Source organism: Amphibalanus amphitrite, unplaced genomic scaffold (assembly GCF_019059575.1).
Source record: "Amphibalanus amphitrite isolate SeventyFive unplaced genomic scaffold, NRLGWU_Aamphi_draft 000156F_arrow, whole genome shotgun sequence".
Classification (NCBI taxonomy): domain Eukaryota; kingdom Metazoa; phylum Arthropoda; class Thecostraca; order Balanomorpha; family Balanidae; genus Amphibalanus; species Amphibalanus amphitrite.
In genome coordinates, this window is record NW_024881651.1 from 901764 (window position 1) to 918090 (window position 16327).

Genomic DNA, 16327 nt, shown 5'->3' on the forward strand with positions numbered 1-16327 from the left:
TGAAAGTCGGAACCGAGCACTCGCCCACCAGTGGGGCGTCTGGTCGAGCAGGTCTACCCGCTAAGGCAGCCTGAGCACGAACCAGTGGCAGGGTCCGATCAATGACCGTGGTCCGACCAGGGTGTCAGCGCAATGGCCAGTCAGAGGCGTCTTTAAGGGCGCGGAAGCCCACCTCGGTCGACTGTGGCCGGTGCAACCTAGTCAGGTCGTTTGTGTGAATCTCCGTGTTCTTCCCTCGCCTCAGAGTAGCCGCTCTTCTCCAAATGCCCGAGCCGTTTTCTATGTGTATTTGTCTTGTAGCGAACAGCAGAGTCGAGAAACGAATTGACAATGTCGCCGAAAGCCGCGGTCATATGCTGGCCGTCCCTAGTACTACCAATATGCCCGCAGGCGCGGCGAGAGACAAGCTCAACGTATGAGTCACCGTCCGGCTGCCGGGAGAGCCCCTACCGTGACCTTTGTTCACAGGCGTGACGTCACGACAATGGGCTCCTAAACGTACGGGCAGCGGCCGCCTCAGGGGTGCCGCCGTGACCTTTGCACGACACGTTCTATGGCGTATGGCACAGCGGTTACTAGGAAGGTTGAGGCCAGCGGCAGGCCGGTTTACAAATATCAAACAAACTTGACGCGCAATTGACAACAGGTAACAGATTGATTAATAAAGCGGTGACAATATAAATGAAAATGACAATATGAAATGACAAATCGCATAGATGACAAATCGCATAGATGATCCCTACAAAATGTTAGTGGAAATCCCGGCATTATCAGTACCTTATGGGGATAACCAACCCTGCCTTGTACGGTTGTGCCCCATGGCAAAGCTGCAATCTTTCACCCGGTGCAGGGGTTGAGCACCCCCAACCATTTTGAAAAATCGACACCCCTGCTAGCACGCCTTGCCTTTTTGAGGCTTCTTTGTAGCACGAAAGTATGAAATGCATCACTTTTACTAGCCGCACAAAATGCATCCAACTCACAGAAATGTGATTTCTTTTTCTGCAGGTGTTATTGACCAGAAAAGTAACAAGCAAAACTATATTAAAATGGTATAAAAAATATACGCGCAGTTTTTATTTAGTGCCGGCTTGCTCCTACTCAAAATGCTGAATCAGATGCGCAGATGTGACAATAGTAACGCGAGGTGAACACGGGCGAAACTGTTCAGTAATATTCAGTTGTGAGTGCGCAGCACTTTTAAGCCAATTGTTGCTAAGAAAATTTGGCTGTTTACCGGGTTGCTAGGCAACACAAAGCTGGCGCATTTCTTTACTCCCCTTCGAATACATTAGCCTATGAAGGAAGGGGTTTGCAAGATTGGATTTGTAATTGTTTGTATTTATATACAGTGCTTGTTTGTGTCGTTTGTGTGAGCTGCCGTTGTTCGCACGAGGTTTAGGGCTCCCTGGAAGTAATTTTTTTAAAAGTATCGCTTCTGCCGCTGAAACCTAACTTTCCTTTGGGAATTTAATAACCTGCAGAGCCTTTATATCAGTCCCAGGTAAGCAAGATATCAAGGTGTCTTATTACTGTACAGTAATAAGACTTTACTGATGCTATGCATGCTAAGACTTTACTGTAGTGTGGTTCTTGGTATGGTTTGATTTTTTTATCTCTGAGGACAGTAATGGTAAAATAAATTTTGACCATTTATTTTGAGTCAAATCAGATAGATCATAGAAGTAAGATTTGATTGATCAAATTATTGTGGTCTATGTGTGTGACCCAGTGCCCCCCCTTAATTGAAGGTGTTCTGCCACTTCTGTGGTTGAGCACAGTAGGTACTATTTAAGATGTGCACCGCTCCATGCAAACTCCACACCTCTCCACAGTCCATGGAGAATCTGCACCGCACCCCGCACTGGCTGAGTGCCTCTTTATCAAGATCTCGTTAAATTGGCATACTTTGAATCATGACCAACTAACTCAGCCTAACCCCCAGACTGCAAATTGTGGCAAGTGCATTAGGCGTATATGTATAATCTGACCAATTACAAAATTTTCCCTCATCGCTGCACTCTTCTTCACAGCACCATGGACGATCTCCACTCCGCAGGATTTTTTGCACACAGCTGTAGTTGACCCTGTCTCCGCTAGATGTCATTCCGTATGATACAGGGCCCGGCATAAGTTTTGTCCTCTACAAAAATTATCAGCTGCTATACCTTTGATGAGAGGCAGCATTTCTGTTCAGCATTCAGTATATTCCCCACGAACAGGGATTTACGCACGAACACAATTTGGCATGCTGGCAACCAGTTTGTGCAGCACAGGCGGCTTAACCCTCGCATGTGTAGGGGGGGTCGGATGGACCCCCCCATGATTTTTCGCGAATAACTCGCGTAAAAAGCGGCCAATCGCGACGAAACTTTCAGTACCTTCGCATTGATTAATTTTACACCTACCCTGAAAATTTCATGACCCTTACCCAAATGACCTTTGACTTGTGACCTCTTTTCCGAGACCACGTTTGGCCGGAATCGCGATTACGCGTATGTCGGCTCGCATTAGCCGCGCGTTTGCAAGCTTTTCGTGGTTTCAAACGTTCAAACATGTGATTTGATGTTGCTCCCATGCATTAGGGTGGGTGTCAAGGTCACCTGAAGGTCAGGTCAGGTCATTGACCTTTGGTGACCTCGGGTGACCTCGGTTCACTTTTTCGAGTTTTACACGTTTCTAGGCTAGTTTTTGGAGCTGAATTCGAATTTAGCAACCATTTGAACATTTACGAAGTAGTTTTGGTGCCTTCGTAACATGTTACGAAGCTGTCAGAGGCGGTTGACACGTACTACGAATACCCGTCACGACGCCTACCGGTTGACCTGACCTGACCTGACCTGACCCCGACCTGGTCTAAATGCTTAAAGACATTATTTGTGATAAAAACTTACACGATATTCGTGATCAGCACCCCGAAAAACCTCTTAGCAGCCACACTTAACGACTTTCTAATAGGTCCCGATTTTCCCGACTTTGGGTCATTGACCTGACCTGGAAGGTCAACCAATGACCTAGGACCTTAAAATTGGATATCATCGGCTTTCTCTCGTGACGGGCAACGCGCTCGTTTTTTTTTCGCGAAGCTCTAGCTCGATCAGGGGCCAAACCCCGCAGGGGGCTGACCGTGGTCGGAGCTGCTGCTTAGCCGGGGTCATCTGGCTCCGGCTGTGCGGCGGCTGTGACTTCGGCCAGTAAGGGGAGTAGCGCCCCCTCGGCCCCAGCTTGACGCGCGTTTGACCTGGACTTGCCTTGCTTACTGGATGGATTGTCTGCAGGATTGGCCCCGCAGGGGGTTGGCAGTGGCCCGGGTCGCTGTTGGTCTGGGTTCCTTGGGCCTTCGCCCCGCGGCGGCCCTGGCCTCGGCCAGCAAGGGGAGTAGCGCCCCCTCGGCCCCAGCTTGACCTGTGCTTGCTTACGACTTGCTTTGATCGCTGGATGGACAGATGGTACGGCCCGACTTTTCTTGGTTTTCGTGGTTTTGTTTCTCTTGAGCGGTCTTTGTTTGCTTTTGCTTTGCTTCTCACCGGATGTCCGCGTTTCGTTCGATCACAGCCTTCTGATTCCTTTCCTACCCCTTTTTCGTTGTTTTTGCACCCGCAGGAACACAGCCGAGTTGGGCTAGTGTAAGGGGAGTGGCGTCCCCTCGGGTACCAGCCGGTTTTACTAGGCTAGGCGAGCCGACCCGTACCCCAGGACAACGGGATCCTGGAGGTTGAGCCCCCCACCGTGCGGAGCCAGTCGCGGTGGCTGGGCAACACGCCTCTTTGGCCCTGAGTTCTGTAAGGGCGGAACACTCAGTGGGGCGCCGCACTTGAGGAGCCATTCCCAGTCGTGATGCCGCCGGGGGTGGTGTCGGAGAGGTGTCGCCGGCGGGGTTCGGGCACTTGTGCACGTCCTCCGTCGGTGGGGCTGATCTGTCGCTGCCCCTGGCGGTGACTCGGCTAGGCGTTAAGGGAGGAGGCGGTATCCGACCGTGGGGGGTGGTGAGCCTCTCTCTCCCCCTCGGAAGGTGCCGCCAAGTCACGTACAGTCAGCTCGGCCGTCCCAGGCCTTGTAGCGGCGCCGTTGCGGAGCGTCGGCGGCCGAGCTGGCGGAGACCAAGCACACTCGCATGGATAACTCGACCAACCCCCCTTCCCCCACTCTTACCAATCCTTCGGCTTCGGCCGACTCTCGCCCGCCGGCCTCGGCCGACGGGCGAACGCTGCACGATCCAAGACCAAAAAATCCAAAAATCCTGATCTTCCGGAGCGCCGACAGGGAGCTGAGCTCCTTGACGCCCTTCCAGCGGAAGGATGGCTGCGACCGGTTTGGTTCGATCGTTCGTTGTGACCGGATGCGTGATGGCGCGCTGGAGGTCGAATTCAGGAAAAGCGAGGAGGCGGCGAAAGCGTTGGACGCTACTCGCTTCGCATTCTCCGAGGGACGGGCATCCGGCCGGAGGCTCGTCTCCATCCCGCTTACAGTGGAGCCCCACCGCTCTAAGAACTTATCACGAGGGGTCATTAACTGTTTCGACCTGAGGGGAGTGAGCGACGAGGACATTGCGGACGGGCTCGCCGATTTCGGCGTGACAGCGGCTCGCCGCATCATGACGAAGAGAGGCACGGTCTCGACCAACAACATCATTCTGACGTTTGACTCGACTGACTTGCCGAGTGAGATTCGTGTGGGCTACGTGAAGGTTCGCGTGCGGCCTTTCGTCCCAGCGCCCATGCGCTGCTTCCGCTGCCACCGTTTCGGCCACACAAAGGACAACTGCCGAGGAAGACCCACGTGCTCCAAGTGTGCTTCGCAGGACCACACTGACGAAACCTGTGACTCGGAGACCCCCCGATGCGTCAACTGCGGAGAGGGGCAGACGCCGCACTCCGCGTATGATAGGTCTTGCCCTGCATACGTCAAGGAGAAAGAGATCATGACCATCAAGGCTACCAGAAATTTGTCTTTCAAAGAGGCCCGGGAGGTGTACAACCAGAGTCACCCGAAGACCTCGTATGCCCAGAAGGTGAGAGTCACAAACTCTACCGATGCCTCCCAGATGAGTGTAGCGCAGCTCGTGCAGCTTCTCAAACGATTCGGCCTCACCGTCGTAGCCACTGGTGACTCAGCGGACACCACGGCGCCTCGTGCGCCGCCGAGCAACACAGAGCAGGCTGCTCTAGAGTCAGTGTGGGGTCCACCCAGTCCCGCTCCAGCCGCGAACGGTGATGGAGACGGCTGGGCCGTCGTCCAGCGCCGACAGGGTGGTCGGCGCCCCCCGGCGCAGGGTAAGGCGCCACCCACCCCGCCCCGCCCCCGACCGCCCACGGCGGTGCAGGAGGCGCTGCGGCGGGGGGAGGAGGAGAGGAAGGCACGCGAGGCGAGGAGGGCTCGCCTCGTCCAGAAGGCCCTCGAGGCTAAGGAAGCCTCGTCTGCCGACTCCGCCTCCGGAAGTGCCAATGCGGCTGTTGCCGCTGACACCCCGGAGACACCTCAGGCGGGGACTCGGCCCATCATGGGTCCCCCGCCGCCTCCTCCACCTCCGCAGCGGCGGCCACCACCGCTGCTGCCAGAGACGCCTGTGTCGAGGACACAGGCCGCCGCCTCGACATCCCCGTCGGGGCGGCAACAGACCTCCGCGGCTCCAGGGCGCCTCGCCAAGCGGCAGACGCCCCCGAGCTGGTCACCCTCGGAGGGTGACGCCCCCCGGGCGAAAAAGCCCCAGCAGGGCTCGAGCCACGCGCGATCTGCCTCTGCTGAAGGGAGGCTACACCGAGAGGGCTCGGGGCATCCCCGTATCCGTTACGGGGGGAGCGCCTCCTCGGAGTTAGAGGACCTAGTCTAGTCTTTCAGTCTAGTCATTTCCTCTTTTATCCTTTTATCTTTTTCGCGCTATTGCGCTTTTTTACCAGGTGCATTTCTCTCGGTGCTTTTTACCTTTTTTGTGGTCAGTCAGGTATCTGTGTGCGCCTTTGCCTCATGTTATACGCGCCCTTTTTGCGCCTTTTTAACCACGCCTTTTATTCTACAGTGGAAATGTAGAGGCCTCCGGGCCAACTACCAGGACCTACAGTCTCTTATCCGTTGGCGCACACCCCTTGTTTTAGGCCTCCAGGAGACCAAGCTAGCGCCAAACGTTACCTTTGCCATCAAGGGCTACTCTGTTTTTAGAAGAGACCTGGACACCCCTACCATTGCCCATGGAGGTGTGCTTCTGGCGGTTCACCACAGCGTACCTGCGCGCCAGGTCCCGCTGCAGACTCCCCTGCAGGCGGTGGCCGCCAGAGTCGATTTCAACCACCGGGAACTAACTGTATGCTCTTTATACCTTCCACCAGGTATAGCGCTCCCGGTGGTTGAGCTGCATCGACTTTTCGATGACCTTCCACCTCCGGTCCTGGTAGTCGGCGATTTTAATTCCCATAGCCTGGCGTGGGGATGCGACACGACTGGCACTCGTGGTCGACTTTTAGAATCTTTTATCCGCGATGAGGCGCTGTGTATTTTAAATACAGGACAGCGCACCCATTTTACAACACCCTCCGGTCAAACATCGGCTCTGGACCTGAGCTTAGTCAGTCCGCGGCTAGCTCAGCTTTTTACCTGGTCCGTCCATGACGACCCACTCGGGAGCGACCACTTCCCAGTGTGGCTGGAGCACCAGGAGTCCCCAGTGTCAGGCAACCGTCCACCCAGGTGGAATGTTCGGAAGGCCGACTGGGGCGAATTCCAGGCCGCCGTAGAGGCCACGGTTTTATCCAGAGCCGACGCCTCTGTGATGTCTACAGAGGATTTTACATGTTTACTCATTGACTCCGCAAACGGGTGCATACCCAAGACGTCGAGTCAGCCTCGTCGTCCTCCGGTCCCGTGGTGGACCAAGGAATGCGGAGATGCGATTCGTGCCAGGAAGCGCGCTTTTAGAAAGTTTGACCGGAGCAGTACTACTGAGAACCTCATCGCTTTTAAGAAAGCGCGGGCTTTTGCCCGTCGCGTTTTAAAAGAGACAAAGACTGTTTCATGGCGCACGTACGTGAGTTCCTTAAACCGTTTTACTCCTACGACCCAGATATGGGCACGCATGAAGCGCATTGAAGGCCGGTTCAGCTCTGTTCCGCTTCCGGTTTTAAGAGTGAACAACACGGACATATCCCACCCTTTAGACGTCGCAGAGACGATAGGCCGTGCACTCTATCAGCGCTGCCGAGGAGAGCCGTCCTCACGACCCGCACCAGCCGCTGTGGACTTCAGCACAGCTGAAAATTTGGTGTACAACGAGCCTTTCTCTATGGCTGAGCTCACGTCTGCCATCAGCTCGTTGCGCAGCGTCTCAGAAGGTCCGGATGCTGTCCACAACGACATGCTCCGTCATCTCCCGGCGGTTGCCCTCGAGGCGCTGCTAGCAACTTTCAATTCGCTTTGGGAGACTGGCACTTTCCCTGAGACCTGGCGGGAAGCCACTATCATTCCTATCTTGAAGGCTGGCAAGTCGGGACATGACCCTCTCCACTATCGGCCCATCTCTCTCACATCATCGCTTTCAAAGCTGATGGAGAAGATGGTCAATGTGCGTCTTAGCTGGTTTCTGGAACATCACGGTGTTTTTACAAACGCCCAGTGCGGTTTTAGAAAGCACCGCAGCCCTGTTGACCACATTTTAGCCCTCGACACCGAGATACGCACCTGTTTTACTGAAAAGAAGCACCTTGTAGCACTGTTCTTTGATATTGAGGCGGCCTATGATACAGTGTTACGACACAGAATACTTTCCAAAGTACACAAGTTCGGCATACGCGGCCGGATGGGCCTCTTTATCAAGAACTTTTTATCGGGTCGTCGGTTCAAAGTCCGAGTTGGCAGTAGTCTTTCGAGCAGTTTTACTCAAGAGAACGGAGTTCCCAAGGCGGAGTTCTCAGTGTGGCGCTGTTCGCTGTGGCGATCAATGATATTGGCGACAAACTTGCACCATCCATCGGCAGATCGCTATTTGTCGGTGATTTCGCGATCTGGTTTTCTGCCACGACTGCCCGTCACGTTGCCAGACAGTTGCAGCTCGCTGTAACCCGTCTAGAGAGGTGGAGCGACGACAACGGCCTACGTTTTTCAACAACGAAGACCGTCGCTATGCACTTTTGCCGCCGCCGCTGCGACGACTTAGCCTTGGGAATCAAGCTCCGTGGACAGGTGATTCCTACTCGGCCGGTGGCAAAGTTTCTTGGAATATTTTTTGACAGTCGTTTGACGTATAGAGAACATTTTAGAACGCTTCGGGAACGATGTTTTAAATCCCTGAACGTTTTAAAATGTGTCGCCCGCACATCTTATGGTGCGGACCGCAGGACGCTCCTTCTTTTATATCGGTCGATCGTCCGATCGAAACTGGATTACGCATGCTTTGTTTACGACTCTGCCAGCGAATCCAGTAAAAAGGCTCTTGACTCCGTGCACCACGCGGCGCTACGTGTTGCCACAGGTGCATTCCGCACGTCGCCCAAGAGCAGCCTCCTCGCCGAGGCACACGAACCGCCACTATCTCTCCGCCGTCAGATGCTGGGGATGAGGTACGCACTGAAACTCCGCCAGTTCCCAGGACATCCGACGTATCCGTACGTCTTTTCTCCTGATTTTAATGGTCTTGACAGAGTGCGACAATCGGTCTCCTTCGGATTGCGCATAAAAGAGCTCTTTTCTACAGTCAACATAGAGTTCCGTGAAGTGCGACGTACGTGGGGTACGCCCTCTCCGCCATGGAAATACGCTCCAGCGCAAGTAGACCTCACGCTCTCTGAGGTCAAGAAGGACGACCTGCCGCCATGTGTGCAACGAGCACGGGCATTGGAACACATTGCGTCATACGACGGTTTTATCTCGGTGTTTACAGACGGCTCGAAAACGGAGGACGGCGTCGGCTGCGCTTTCGTGGCTGGTCGCGACACGCGCACTTTTTCATTGCCTTCCTCTGCCTCCGTTTTCTCATCCGAGCTCGTTGCAATCGAGAAGGCGTTGTGTTTTATCGAGGTGTCTGACAACTTGTCTTACCTCATTTTATCGGATTCTCTCAGCAGCCTGCTGGCTATACGGAGGTTCAACCCAGACAATCCGATAGTCCAAGACATTTTATCTCGGCTCACGTCGGTGGAGCAGTCAGGCAAAACTATTAAGTTTTGCTGGATTCCAAGCCATGTGGGTATAACTGGCAATGAGCTCGCCGACGCGGCCGCGAGACGCGCGGCCGCGGCTCCATGCCTTCGGCGTTTGCCCCTGCCGGCTCGTGATTTTTACCCAGCCATCCAAACCTTCACGATGTCAAGCTGGCAGGCAGAGTGGCATCTCCAAGGATCTGGGAAGCTGCGGAGCGTGAAGCCTACCTTGGAGCCCTGGCAGTCTTGCTTCCAAAGCAACAGGCACCAGGAAGTGGCCCTCTGCAGATTACGTATTGGTCATACGTACGCGACTCATGGCTATCTCCTCCGTGGAGAGGAACAACCCACATGCAGTCGGTGTGCCGTGCCTCTCACTGTCTCTCACGTGCTTTTATCTTGTCCTCTCGCTGAACCGAACCGGACACGCTATCTCGGGCGCATCGCTCCGAATACCACTATCCGCCACCTTCTGGGTGACGACTCACCCTGGGTTTTATCCGGCAACATTTTTTCCTTTATCCGTTCGATCAACTTCCAAGCGATTTACTCGACCTGACATTAAATCCAACTAGTCCTCTCTAGTCCTTACATCTAGTCAGTTGTCTAGGACGACACTCTTACGCTGCTTTATCTTACCTTGCTGTTTTATATCGAGTCTTTTACTTTTTAGTCTTCGTATCTAGAAGGTTCTCTCTTTTGACACACTTGTTTTATTAAAACGACGCTATGGGCGCAAAATGACCTAAGTAGTCGGCGCGCCCTAAAGCCCCAATTAACAAACAAGATCAGGGGCCAAACGGCAAGGGGGGAGGTCCAACCGACCCCCCCCCCCCCCTACACATTAGAAGCTGGCAAACGCCGCACACATGCGAGGGGTAATTTGGGACCATGCCCGTTTGAGCTGTTTCAGCAGGGCGCCGAGGCTGGCCGCCGGCTTCTGTTTGTCCAGGCCTTGCTGGACGATAGCCCAAAGTTCCTCGATCAGGGTTTGGTCCGAGTGGTAGCCGGCTAACACCTCCTTCCTTCAGAAGTTCGGCAAGTTCGGTTCGCACCACCGCTGGGTCTTGGCAAAGCGACGAGCTGACGCGTTGTCCTGCATGAATAGCATGTGGGCCTGTCATCGACCATGCGTCCACTTAGAACTGAGCCGCTGGAGGCTCTTGTAGGTAATGAGCCTCAGAGGGCTCTTCCAATAGCGTCTCACGGTCCTGTCTGGAGAGGGGATCTCAGAAACTAATCGATCTACGATGAAGCCATTTTACACGATCATGGCCGGCTTGTTACCCAACAAGTCGATAGCATCTTCAACACTTAAAAGCTTAAGACGACGAAGATATTGCCTTAAGTACACTAAATTTTCTAGGTGCAAAACCTACCGCTAAAACCCGCGAGACCTGTACATGTCTCAACTGATCAGCAGTGGCGTGCTGTGTCATTTTGGCCTGGAGTATGTCGACTGTCTGGTTCAGCTCTTTGAGATGGAAATTTCAGACCTTCGTCCTTCATTTTGCGACGCGGTCGTTCGGGTGGACAATCTGTGTGAAACTGGCCTTAGCTCGGTGACCCATGAGTCATGACCCGAGGTTCGTTCGCGACTTCATGTTTCGCGGTCAAAGACCGTACAATGCAAGGATGCAACCAGAACCGTTATTTCTTACGGGTATCAACGATTAGGAACCGGGAAGTGTGGTCGTAGGAAGAGGATACAATTTTTGCCGGAACCTGTACCTACTATCGTCCACTAGCGAGCAGTGCATTTTTTTAAAGACGCTATTCGTGAGGCTCACTGTATAATTTGGTAAAATGACAACAATCTTCTCTCAAGTGTAACATGGTTTAACTTTGATCACCAGCTGATATATTTGAAAGAAGTTGATAAAAATTCATTTTGTGTCCAATATAAATGCCTACCTATTGGAAAGAAACACGGGGATGGTCGGACTAGTTCGGCGACGGTGTGCTCTGTGATTTCTATTGCTCCAATTTCGAGATCCTTCCAGCGAAGTGTGTGCGTCACAATTTGGTCCGGTGTGGCGCTGCCCTGTTCCATCGGTCTGGCCCCGTTTGTCACATCTGCTGCCGCCGAGGCGTTGCTGTGACTCAGCGGCGAACTCCGCGAGTTGACGCGGCCGCGCCGCTGGAACCGAGCAGCCTGTGGCACTCTGCCAGGGCGGCGGCTGGAATTCAGACCATCCAGAACTGTCTGAATGGGGGTGAAAACAGGGATATCTGGGTAATATTCCAGCCAGTTTTAATGTGATGAATCTCAAAGTGTTGCAATGCTGGATGTATACTGTTATAAAAGTTGCAAATGATGATAAGTGGTGAAATGTCATCCTGTCCTGTCTTCTGTAAATTACCCATTACCAAAAGCCTTAACCCTCGCCCGTAAACGGCGATCTGCCACCTTCGCCCATGCAGGGGGGGGGGGGTTGGTGCGACCCCCCCTTGGCGTTTGAAAACGGAGCGTCGTAGAGCTTAGCGGAAAAGACCAACGGATTGCTCTCGCCGAGATCTCGCGATTGGTGGTATATTTTTTGGTCCTAGGTCAACATTTGACCTACTTTTGACCGGTCAAAGGTCAAATTTTCGGAAAAATAGACTTTTTTCAACTTTCCGCGGCGATTGCGGCAAAACGGTGGGAGATATCGACTTGAAACCTTCACTGTCGTGTTCCTTGATCAATTCTCTACCGTTTGGTATGTATTTCGGTTCCCTAGCTCTAAAAATGGCGCGTTGGGAGCGCCGGAAGTCGGCAAGGTCACAGTCGGCGGCAGAAATTCGAAAAATCAAAATTTAAATTTTTGAAATCTGATTGTATTTTTGGATTTGGAAGGTCCATTTGCTCCCTATAGAAGCTAATATTGCTGCATATTCCCATTGAGGTGACAAGAATTCGCAAAATAGTGGTTCGGGCGCTTTTCAAAAATAGTACCGGACGCTGTTCCTCTTGCAGTGTTCTAAAATTGGATTTTGGATGGGTGTGCTGACGGAGAAAAAAAAATCGTAGGATGAGAAAAAAGGAAATAAATAACCAAAGTGCATTTGCAAAATGGTATAATGCCAATTTGTATGCCAACTGATAAACCAGGATTTCATGTCAGAATCTTGACAGGTTGTGAAACAAAAATGTGGGTGCATCAACCTGTCAAGTGACATGTAAACTGGCTGTTGGAAATACATGAAACTTTTTTTCAGAGAGGAAGCTAAGTCGGTCATTCGTATTTTAGGGATGAAAGTATTTTCCCCATTAGGTGTAATTTGCCACCAAAAAGTCTGAAAAATGGAACACTGTCCTCTTGTGACGTCATAGCTCCGTGACCTGACCTGACCCGGTCAAGTTTCTTATACCATATGATAGCCAATACTTGCCCCAATATGCATGGGAAGTTTCAGCACGATCCATCAACCGATGTCCGTACTACCGGCAGGAAACCTCGGGCGTTGGCACTCAGTTTGTGAAAATCCGGCCGGAGGCTGTTCCCTTTGTGACGTCATAACTCCGTGACCTGACATGACCCGGTCAAATTTTTTTTTATCAAAAGATGCGCAAGGCTTGCCCCATAAGGTACCCAAAATTTGGCGGCGATGCGCGCCGCCGTTTTTGCACTATTTCCGAAAAACCTCAGGGGGGGGGGTTGCACCAACCCCCCCCTACATGGGCGAGGGTTAATATTTTTGATAAGGCTATTTTCCGTGGGATTTGATAACAACAGCAATAGCAGGCAGTTACTATAGGGCAACGGCCAGTGGCGGATGGTGTCAGTGTCATTGGCAGCAGTGAATGATGATGTCTGTCACTGTCAGTGTCATCAGTGGCGGATGATGTCATTGTCGGTGTCGTTGGGGACGAAGGGTGTCGGTGTCTGTGTCAGTTATGACGGATGGTGTCATTCGATGTCAGTGTCAGCAGTGACGGATGGTGTCAATGTCAGTATCTGTGTTAGCGGTGACGGATGGTGTCTAGTGTCAGCAGTGGCGGACGGTGTCAGTGTCAGTGTCGGCGGTGGTGGACGGTGTCAGTGTCAGTTATGAAGATGGTGTCAGATTTGGTGTCAGTGTCAGCGGTGTTGGACGGTGTCGGTGTCAGTGTCAGCAGTGACGGACGGTGTCAGTGTCAGCAGTGACGGACGATGTCAGTGCCGGCGTCAGCAGTGACGGACGGTGTCAGTGTCAGCAGTGACGGACGGTGTCAGTGTCAGCAGTGGCGGACGGTGTCAGTGTCAGCAGTGACGGACGGTGTCAGTGTCAGCAGTGATGGACGGTGTCAGTGTCAGCAGTGGCGGACGGTGTCAGTGCCAGCAGTGTCGGTGTCAGTGTCAGCAGTGGCGGACGGTGTCAGTGTCAGCAGTGGCGGACGGTGTCAGTGTCGTTGCTAGCAGTGACGGACGGTGTCAGTGTCAGCAGTGACGGACGGTGTCAGTGTCAGCAGTGACGGACGGTGTCAGTGTCAGCAGTGATGGACGGTGTCAGTGTCAGCAGTGGCGGACGGTGTCAGTGCCAGCAGTGTCGGTGTCAGTGTCAGCAGTGGCGGACGGTGTCAGTGTCAGCAGTGTCAGTGTGTCGTCACTGTCAGCAGTGGTGGACGGTGTCAGTGTCAGCAGTGACTGACGGTGTCAGTGTCAGCAGTGTCATACGGTGTCAGTGTCAGCAGTGACGGACGGTGTCAGTGTGGGTGTCGGTGACCGATTCGCCGGTCGGCCCGCTGTCTATAGATAGCCGGCGCTCCGGGGCGGCGCTGGACGGTTGCCAGGCCGCCGTCGGGCGGCAGCGGTCGGACCGCCGGTCCTGCTCCTCTGAAATCACCGCCCTGATTGAGCTATGACGTGCGCCGGCGAGGCGACCCCCGGGCCGCGGCCGGCTGTGTTGCTCTGTCCCCCGGCTCCATCTGCTGGCCTTTTTTCTGGCGGCCCGTTTCCGTCTGTCAGTGTGTGTGTGATGTCTGTATGCATGTCAGAGGCCAGCCGGGGGTCCCCATTGGACTGGTCCCATGGCCCAGACGCAGCAGCTACCTTGACCTGTAAAGGACAAGTTGAAAACTTAAACAGTGCCATGACGTAATCTGTTTGCTCTATATGGCTGGATGTACACATCCGAGATGCTTTCGTCTCCAACATGCTACTGTCAAAAGTTATCGCCTGAAAAACTGTCAGTGACCTTTCCTGGGCTCATATGACCTCAGAGTTGAAATTTGGGGGCACGCGTATTACTTTCCACTTCAGTTTTCAAAAAGCGTCTTAATAGCGATGTTTGAAGTGTTAGGGCAAATGCTTTAATCCCAAAGAGGCACAGTTTGATTTTCTGACATTGACATAATGGTGAGGTCTCAAAATGAGCCTGTCTATCGGTCACCGATGCAAAATATGAGGTCCACGTAATATTCATCCTATCACACTTCCTTATGTTTAGTTGTAAGTTTCTAAGCAATCGCTGTCTGTGTAGTCAAGGTGAATACTGACTTTTCTTGGGATGAGATCACTCAACTTGGCCCTGTTTACCTGATCTAAGGGACAGGGGTGAAATTTTTAACGCGCGAAAATGTGGGATAAGGCCATCATTTTTTAAAGTTGTTTGCGAAAAACCTGAAGGGAATGACTAAGTATTGGCTTAATTACACCCCGCGCGAGCCACGGCGTGATCTTACTTTATACCAATTAGCTGCTAGATGCGGTTCTCATTTCTCAAATTTGCCTTATGCTATGTGGCCCATTAATCCGGCGCTCTGTATTTACAGGTCCTCATAGTTGCACAAACGATCACTGCTGACCCAGCGTACCTGTTTCGCCCCAGACCAGCACGATGGATCTGATGCCGCTGCAGGCCAGCCAGCCGTTCGACCCGTCCAAGTACCGGTATACGGGCCCGAATGTGCAGCCGCGTCAGCTGCCCAACACCCGGTCTCAGGTGAGTTTGGCTGGCCCTGTCAGGCCGACACTATACCCGGGGTCATCACCGCTCCACCGTGTGGGTCAGGCGGTCCTTCGATATCGGCCCGCAGTTTCCCGCCCGGTGGTTCTGGGCTTTGCGCTGTTCCTAGACTTTTTATGAATTCATCGTGGAATGTAAGGTTATCAATGGATTCGTGCAAATAATGATGTCGGCTAGCGTAGCCGAAGGGACGAAACTGGTCAGAAAACTATAGTTATTTCGATCTGGCCGACTGGCAACAAGGTTAAAACGATCATTGTTATTTCGATGCTTAACTAAATAACCCGGCTATGGAGCTGGCTGATTGCTTTCATCCCTTTATAAATGGCATTTACCACGGACATCCGTTCCGTTCCGTTTCGGCAGGCGCCCATCACCACGGGCACGTCTGTGATCGGACTGCAGTTCGACGGCGGTGTGATGATTGCCGCCGACAAGCTCGGCTCCTACGGCTCCCTGGCGCGCTACCAGAACATCGGACGGCTGATGCGCGTCAACGACCACGTCATCCTGGGCTGCACCGGCGACTACGCCGACTTCCAGTTCCTGCGCGACATCATCGACCAAAAGATGATCGACGAGGAGTGCCTGGACGACGGGATCGTGACGCGCGCGCCGGCGCTCCACTGCTGGCTGACGCGCGTCCTGTACAACCGGCGCTCGCGCTTCGACCCGCTGTGGACCACGTTCGTGGTGGGCGGCCTGGACGACGACGGTAAGCCGTTCCTGGGCTTCGTGGACAAGCTGGGCACGGCGTACACGGCGCCGCAGATCGTCTCCGGGATGGGCGGCCACCTGGCCACACCGCTGCTGCGCGAGAAGATGGAGGGCCAGCCGCCGCTCTCGGAGGCGGCCGCCCGGGAGCTGCTGGTCCGCTGTATGACCGTGTGCTACTACCGCGACTGCCGCGCCTTCTCCAAATTCCAGATCGCCACCCTGAAGGCGGGCAGCATCAAGATCGAGGACGACCTGGAGGTGAAGGGCGACTGGGAGGTGGCGCACTTCAGCAAGGAGCACGCGTAGGCGGCCGGCGGGACAGCTGGGACACGGGGTCGGGTCTGTGGGGTGCCACGATGGTCCATGTTTCTCTGATTCAATACACTGCTATTTCACCCATAGTGTTGTGTGACATTGGACTTTGGCAAACAGACACTGAACACAGATGGGAATAGTCACAGCGGGCGCCGTCGTTTTTTTTTTTTTTGCTGAGGAGCGAGCGCCGCTGGCGCCGGCAGAAGCTCTGCTCGGAATCAGTCGGGCAGGGAAGGTCA

The 16327-nt window shown here is 53.5% G+C and overlaps 1 protein-coding gene across 2 annotated transcripts; it reads left to right on the forward strand.

Annotated features, from left to right (window-relative positions):
• The first annotated feature begins 1130 nt into the window (after nt 1-1130).
• LOC122383150 (proteasome subunit beta type-4-like) lies at nt 1131-16172 on the forward strand. Of its 2 annotated transcripts, none has more exons than XM_043369310.1 (3): nt 1131-1504; nt 14919-15032; nt 15423-16172. In XM_043369310.1, the coding sequence occupies exons 2-3, from the start codon at nt 14928-14930 to the stop codon at nt 16077-16079; spliced, it is 762 nt and encodes a 253-aa protein (XP_043225245.1). In that variant the 5' UTR covers nt 1131-1504; nt 14919-14927; the 3' UTR covers nt 16080-16172. The 2 variants fall into 2 exon arrangements, with proteins under 2 accessions (XP_043225245.1, XP_043225246.1); XM_043369311.1 differs by having other exon boundaries at nt 1306-1504; nt 14863-15032.
• The last annotated feature ends 155 nt before the right edge of the window (nt 16173-16327 follow it).